Source organism: Malania oleifera, chromosome 7 (assembly GCF_029873635.1).
Source record: "Malania oleifera isolate guangnan ecotype guangnan chromosome 7, ASM2987363v1, whole genome shotgun sequence".
In the NCBI taxonomy this organism is placed as follows: domain Eukaryota; kingdom Viridiplantae; phylum Streptophyta; class Magnoliopsida; order Santalales; family Ximeniaceae; genus Malania; species Malania oleifera.
The window spans coordinates 93455799-93464301 of record NC_080423.1 but is presented as its reverse complement, the minus strand read 5'-3'; the positions used below and the strand labels follow the sequence as shown (position 1 = coordinate 93464301).

Here is an 8503-nt window from a genome sequence, read left to right as displayed (position 1 = left end):
TAAAATTAAAAAATAAATTTCCTTTTTATTTTTCTTCCCTTTTTTTTTCAAACAAAATTCCCGATCCAAACAGTCTCTTGATATTGTTTTTGCAAACTTCACAAAATGAGGCTTGGGTACACAAAATCATGATAGAATGCTAAAACAAGGTTTGGTAAAAGCAATTTGTCATGGCTTTGTATGAAAATGATGTTGTACCCCAAAACAATGTCAATTTGTTTGACCCCATGACAATGTCAATTTGTTTGATGCAGCATACAGCAAATAGATGAAAAGGACAACTTGGGGTCAGATAGGCTGGCTGCTTGCTGGCAATTTCCTTCAGCTATGAACTAGGTCTGCCACATTGACTCCAACAGGCAGTTGAATATTAAAAAACAGTTGAATATGAAAATAAATCTACCAAACTGTATTGGTTAATCCAAGTCTCACACTGCAAATTTTTGTGAAATGATTTTTTGGATGAATGCAAATTATTCAAATGTTCCTGAATCAAATCCAGGACCCTGTACATCTTCATGTTTGTACATGTTCTTGTGTAATTTTTCTTTTCAGATTGATAAGGGACATTTTGTCAACCGATGGGAGGTTATATATGATGTAACTGAAAATCTGTCACACAACCACCAAAAAGATCTGAGAAAAAAGAATCGCTGGAATTTCTCTCAAGTACTGAATTTGATAAAGGTGGTTGCTAGCACTTGCCATTCTTTCACACCTGGTCTTGCTGGTACATGAACATTAGCTGTAATTGTCTTCATACATAGTAATCAAAAGTAATCTGAAAACAAAAGTAGGGTATGCATAAAACATCCATCAACCAAGTTATAGATTCCTGAAGTTCTTCCAATTCATTTGGGCAGTTCTACAAATCCATCTATTAGATTTTCCCACTGTTGGCATAGGGTTGCACATTTTGGAAGCAGATTTTGACTACGATGATCTTTTTTCCCCTTCAGAAGAATCAACAGGTTACTTTTTTTTTTTCCCCTTTAAGGTAACATGCGAAGATTAATGGGAACACTAATGCATTAAAAAAAATGCTTATTGCTTATGCAGCATGGAACTAGGTTCAGATACTTCACATGTCATCTCTCCCACTACAACCCCAGACCCGGGATATACCAACAGATTCTACACTTGGCGAGGTTGGGCACTGTACAACACAAAGCACGCAGAACTATATATACATATTACTGTTCAGCCAAAACCCAAAAATGGAAAACCCAGTGAGCTCTTAGGACTGCACAAATTCGGCCCTTCTGTGGGAATGAAACTACAAAGGATTCAGCATGTCTTTTTGAACCTGCAAGACTTCATAAGTATTAGAGGTTTTACAAGTTTATAGGAATTATAAGTTTATTACTTGCATCAACGGGGCCTGATGGTGGGGAAGACACCACTGACAAGATTACTTCCAAGGAACTCAGTAGATGGATAGGAGTTCCTTCCAGAATAGGCCGATGGGACTGAAGATGGCACTCCAGACGTGGATGCATCTGACACTAATGGAATGGTGTTAGATTCTGGCAGCAATGATAACATGTTCTCCAGCTCCCTGACCACCTCCAACATTGAAGGTCGTGCCTTTGTCTCCTCTTGACAGCACTTGAGGGCCAAAGTCATGAATTTATTGACACACTCAGATGGGTACGGACCCATTGTGCGGTTTATTATGGAAAACATCATTCCAGATTGACAAGCTGCAATTACCTGGCATTCAATTAGTACTATGCACATGTGAGAAAGCAGGGTGATCGCCATGGCCTGGGATAGACTTAATAAATTTACATGGTGAGAAGGGTCATTGTTTACATGCTTGCAAAAATCCAAGTTGATTTCCCAAAACCAATTAAGGTCATAGAACTGTAGATGCTTCAAAAAAGAGGGACTAATTTAATGCAGGTCTATTTTCATCTAATGGAAGACTAACTTTAAAAGATGAAGAGAAAAGGGCAAGTTAGCTTCATTACTAATGATGTGGCAATATTAGCACAGTCTTTATTTTGTTACTCAATATTAGGCTTATTAGCCCAAAATGAACATAAATTCAAGGTGAACATTAAGGTTGTTGATTCAAAATCCTTCTGTTTATTGAAAAGGAGCATTGAACATTTAATATTGTCCTTCATTTCTTAAAATAAAGCATGTTCCAATAAATGGGCAATGTTCACTTTTCAATGAGGTTGCATCATCTATATCAAAAGATTTTATTGGTCATTGATTATTTAATAGTATTAGCTTTGTTAGTAACTAAGAGTTAGTGAGTGTATTATGGTCATTGTGCCGTATTTGACATATATTATAAATAGAGGGAGAGATCTATGAGTTTGATTAGGCCACACAATACCTTAACATGGTAGAGAGCATGATCTGACCTAAACTTACAAGGGCCACAGACACCACCAAACCAAATCCTAACTTATAACGGTATGCATGTCTGCATAGGAGGGTTGTCCACACCACCAATGACCTAAAACCACTCCACTAGTTTCTGGAAAGCTCCAATGTGTTACTAACAGTTCCAAACCATAAGAACCCCTTTAGATTTTGCAAAACCAAGAGCACTATTACTCACAAATATTGCTGATTTGTAACCCCCTCAAATTTTATCGAAGGCCCAGTATTATGGACCCAAACACTTCTCACTATGTGAAGGGTCATGTGGTACTAGTTGTAGCACACTAGCTTAACCAGTCAGAAAGTAAACCAGGTTTCACCACATGAACAAATTCACAATGATTGAGTACAAATAAAGTACAAACAGTAAGCAAACAATGTACGTAAACATAAGTCTCATGGTAAACCATAAAGCAATGCAATTTATTAATCACACCTTCATAGGCAAGGTGTGTTTAGTGAGGGAGGCAAGTAGGCAAAATATGTTTGCAAACGCTAGTAAATTACACAATGAATAATAAAAACTCACCCTCCCCTAAAGAGCTTTCTATGCTATTAGCACTCTGTCACTAGGAAACATCAATGTGACTGAGGAGTCATACTCTTTTTTTTCATTAAGACAATATCCTACTCAAAAATAAAACGTACACTCGTATTTACATGATGGTTACCAATCCTATATGCACACAAGCAGTCAAAGACAAGCATAATGCCTTGAACAAGCTTGCCTCATGACAACCTGCCACATATTTCAGTAAGACATTGTCCTACTTGAAGAAGTAAAACTTACACTAGTATTTACATAATGGTTACTCATCCCATATTTACAAGATAAGCAATCACACGTATAATGCCCTAAACGAACTTAGCTAGTGACAACCAGTGACATGCCCTCATGCATTGGTCAAAGACCAAATGTTCAATCATCATGTGCCAACATATGAGGCTTTGTTATAGACTTAAGAGTACTGTTTGCTTGTACCTTGCTCATGGTAGTTCTGGTTGTTCCCCTCGTTCATGGTTGTTTCATTAACCATGTTCCATGTTGACCTTGTTTTTGAGTGTTGGGGTGTAGTTCATAAATCCTGGTAGTATGTCCCTTTCATCATTGCATGGATAACAAATGAGAAGTTGGACGGAAAGAATTATGTGCAGTGGTGTAAAGCTATTAAAATCTATTTGACAAGCTTAGGCAAATATGAACACTTGTTTCAATCCTAACCCAGCAACAATAAAAGGAAAGAAGTGTGGAACTAGGAGGATGCGTTTACCATATTCCTATTATGGAACTAGATGGGACCGTATATTGCATGAATGTGCATACATGTGGATGTATGCAAGGAGACTTGGGATTTTGTCAAACTCTAATAATGCCATAACATTACATGTAGGCACGATCTTTCCCTGAAGTACTTTCAATTACAATATAGAGGCAAAAGCATCACGGAGGACTTTGAATAGATGAAGCACATCCATGAGGAACTTAACATCGTGCAACCCATAATGGTCGATGCTCATGAGATGCAAAAGTGAAGGGAGCAAATGATATTCCTTTGGGTCCTAGCAGGTTTGAAACCCAAGTTCAAAGCAACCGGTCTTAGACTCTTTGTAGTATGGATTTGCCATCCTTTGCTTATGTTTATTTTCAAATCCTTCGTCCTTCCTTTAGCACACATTCCTTAACTCCTAGTTCAAGTGTTTCAACCTCTAGCTCCAAGAAGATTGCTTTTATTATAAAAAGGTCATGTTAGTTTTGACCCAAGCAGCCGTAGAAGTTCTTGAGTGGTTTGTTAGGAATCTGTGAGCAATAAACACATGCCAGAAAAATAAGAGACACTAGAAATTACGTGGTTCGGTCTAGATTGACCTACGTCCACAGAGCACACCATAATCCACTATGAAATCAGGAGAAAATACAAACTCTCTCTCTGCTCTCTCTGCACTCTTCCTCACGCCTTTTTAACACACATTTTTCACTTGCACACACCTCTTTATTTATAGATGGTTGGAGGAATTACATTAAATGGTGATGGAGGAATTACAATAAATGGCAATAAATAGCCGTGGACACAGCTCAACACGGCTTGCACCAACTTGCACGCGGCACCAGCTCACACACAGCACCGCGTCTCTGGCTCCAGCTACTCAACAATCTCCCACTTGGAGATGGAGACGCCTCCACAACCAGTATATTGTTAAATGATGTACTCAAATATATCTTCAGGCATGAAGACCAACTGAAGTTGAACACAACTTCAGCTTCTCTGTAGTCACCACCTTTGTCAATATATCTGCCGGATTCCTGCTACCTTGGATTTTTTCCAGTATCAACACTCCATCCTCTAATAGAGATATGATGAAATAATAACGTAATCGAATGTGTTTGGTCCTGAAATGCAGAGTTCTTTGCCAGATGTATCGCACTCTGATTGTCGTTGCATAAAATATTTCTTTCCTGCTTTATTCCGAGCTCTGTTAACAAACCTTAAAGTCAAATCATCTCTTTACTTACTTTCGTCATTGCTACGTACTTAGCTTCTATAGTGGATGGAACAACAATCTTCTGTATCTGTGACATCCAACTAACAGCTGTTGTGCCAATAGTGAATATATATCCGGTGGTGCTTCTGCGATGATCAATTTCACCTGCAAAATCAACATCTACATACCCTTGAATTTTCAAGTCGCTTTTGCCGAAACATAGGCACTTATCAATAGTGCCATGTAGATATCTGAAAATCCACTTCACTGCTTCCCAGTGAGTCTTCCCTGGATTTGACATAAACTTGCTGATAGGTCCCACTACTTGGCCAATATCTGGTCTGGTACCAACCATAGCATACATGAGACTTCCAATGGCTGAAGCGTATGGTACCTTAGCCATGAAATCTTTTTCTTCATCTGTCTGGGGAGACTGATCCTTAGAGAGATAGAAGTGACCTGCCAATGGTGTATTTACTATTTTGGCGCTTGCTCATGTTAAAGCTCTATAAAATACGGCTAATGTACTCTGACTGATAACCACAACGTTCCTTGTTGCTTATCTCTAGAGATCCGCATCCCAAGAATCTATTTTGCAGAACCCAAGTATTTCATGTCAAACTCCTCTGACAATTGCTACTTCAATTTTCTGATCTCTTCTATATTTGATCTTGCAACTAGCATATCATCAACATATAACAATATGATAATACAGCTAGTACGATACCTCTTGAAGTAGTAACAGTGATCGGCATTGCACTTCTGAAAATTTTTCTTCTGCATACAGCTGTCAAACTTCTTGTACCACTGCCTAGGAGCTTGTTTAAGACCATACAAGCTCTTCTTCAATCTGCACATAAGATTTTCTTTACCTTTAACTGAGTAACCTTCTGGCTATTGCATATAAATTTCCTCATCAAGGTCACCGTGAAGAAATGCTGTCTTCACGTCTAACTACTCAAGACGTAAGCCCTCTGAGGCAACAATGCTTAAGACAGATCTGATGGTTGTCAGCTTCACAATTGGTGCAAAAATATTAGTGTAGTCAATTCCTTCCTTCTGCTTGAAACCTTTGACTAATAACCGGGCTTTATACCTCTTAGATTCATCATGCTCTTCTTTGATCCTGTACACCTATTTGTTGTGAAGAGCCTTCTTACCTTTGGGCAACTTAGCTAGTTCCCATGTTTTGTTAGAGGTAAGAGACTTCATCTCATCTTTCATTGCAAGCTCCCACTTGCTCGAATCTCTTGCCTGACATGCTTCAACATAGTATTTAGGTTCTCCTCCATCTGTAAGAAGTAAATGATTCACATACCTCCTATTTGGTACATGCTGTCGAGAAGATCTCCTAAACTCTGGAGCTGGAGTAGGAGGTAGCGGTGCAACAATTTGCTCCACAGGTTCCTCTTCCTGAGGATTCTCAGTGTTCCGCTGACGTGTCCTTACACCTTCTAGGACATCATCCACATCTACATAGGTTGTTTCAAACTCTGTAGGTTATGTTTTGTGTCTATCTTTGTACATTACCTTTTCATCAAAAATCACATCTCGGCTTCTGATCACCTTTTTGTTTTCATCATCCCAAATGTGATACCCATATTCATCTCCACCATAACCGACGAAGGTGCATTTCCGGGATTTTGGATCAAGCTTATTCCTGACATGATCATTGATATGTACATATGCAACATAAACAAAAACTCTCAAATGTGAAAGTTTTACCTCTTTACTTCTCCATACTTCTTTTGGTAGTCTATAGTCCAATGGTACTGATGGACTCCTGTTAATCAAGTAAGCTGTTGTGTTGACTGCTTCTGCCAAAAACATCTTTGGTAAGCCTGATTGCATATGCATGCTTCTGGCTTTTTCTGTCAATGATTTGTTCATCCGTTCGGCTATGCCATTGTGTTGAGGCGTACGTGGCACAGTTCTTTCCATTTTGATACCATGCTCATAGCAGAATTTCTTGAACCCGGTGTCATCATACTCACCACCATTATCGGTTCTCAGCTTCTTGATTTTCAAACCAGTTTCATTTTCAACCATTGCTTTCCAAATTTTAAAAGCATCAAAGACATCAGATTTTTTTTTCAGGAAGTAAACCCATACCTTCCGAGAATGATCGTCAATAAATGTTACGAAGTAGTGCTTCCCAGTTGTGGATGAAATGGTCGTTGGTCCCCATACATCTGAATGGACTAGCTCAAGTCTCTCCTTCTTTGGGGTACTGGTGTTCGTCTGGAAACTGGCCCTCTTCTGTTCCCAAGTATGCAATCCTCACATGTGTCAATCTTCATTGACTGTAAATTAGTTAACTTTCCTTTTGAGTGCATCGCCCTGAGTCCCTTCTCACTCAGGTGTCCGAGTCGTTGATGCCAAATGTTGCTATCATCATTTCCTATAGCAACTGTAATAGACATGCATGCATTAGGGGTTACATAAAGAGTTCCACTTTTCTTACCTCGTGCAATCGTTAGTGCACCCTTCGAAATCTTCCATTCATCACCAATGAAAGTTGTGTTATATCCTTCATCTGCCAGTTGACCAACTGAGATTAAGTTCTTCTTTAGGTTTGGAATATATTTGACATCTCTCAGCTTCCATACTGGCCCGTTCATCTTGATCTTCACTGTCCCCTTACCGTCAATGTCGCAAGGTTGATCATTGCTAAGGTATACTTTACCGAAGTCACTTCGTGTATACTCCTCTAGGCAATCTCTATTGCAAGTGGCATGAAATGAAGCTCCATAGTCTAACACCCATAACTCCTTTTTTCACTCCAAAAAGTAGATCAACATATCATCATTTTCTGAAGCAACATTTGCTTCTGTTTTCGCCTTCGTCTCGTATTCTTTCTTTGGACCTTTGCATTGGTTTCTGTAATGACCAGTTTTTCCACAATTCCAGTACTCAATATTCTTTGTGCCCTAGGAACCTGTGTTCTGAGAACCTCCGGGTTTTCTGGATTTGACCCAAGCAGCCGTAGAAGTTCTTGAGTGGTTTGTTAGGAATTTGTGAGCAATAAACGCACACTAGAAAAATAAGAGACACCAGAAATTACGTGGTTTGGTCTAGACTGACCTACGTCCACGGAGCACACCACAATCCATTATAAAATCGGGAGAAAATACAAACTCTCTCTCTGCACTCTTCCTCATGCCTTTTTTACACTCATTTTTCACTCGCACACACCTCTCTATTTATAGATGGCTGGAGGAATTACATTAAATGGTGATGGAGGAATTACAATAAATGACAATCAATAGCTACGGACACAACTCAACGTGGCTTGCACCAGCTTGCACGCGGCACCAGCTCACACACGGCACCGTGTCTTTGGCTCCAGCTACTCAACATGGTTTGAGTGGTCATGGTGGAAGGGATGGATGTGGTAGAGGTCCCTTATGCAAGTGCCTTCATTGTAGGCTAATAAGTCTATTGAGTAGAGTTTGATCTTCATGGTAAATCACCACGCAATGCAACCACCACAAACTCCACTTTTTCAAGTTCATCAAGTGGAGAACAACATTGTATAAATTTCATATGAAAGAGTCTTTAGAGCTCCTTAAGTATTCAAGCATCCTAACAAGCTTCTCTTCCCATTGCAACTCTTGGTCAA

General features: G+C 39.3%; 1 protein-coding gene across 1 annotated transcript in view; it reads right to left on the bottom strand.

The window, feature by feature from the left end:
- Window positions 1-1034: 1034 nt before the first annotated feature.
- Window positions 1035-8503, bottom strand: part of LOC131160453 (probable LRR receptor-like serine/threonine-protein kinase At1g06840) — an 86257-nt gene continuing 78788 nt past the window's right edge. Inside the window, exon 20 of the mRNA XM_058116154.1 lies at window positions 1035-1713. Within this exon, the coding sequence (XP_057972137.1) occupies window positions 1372-1713 (342 nt within the window). The 3' untranslated portion in view covers window positions 1035-1371. The remainder of the gene's footprint in view (window positions 1714-8503) is intronic.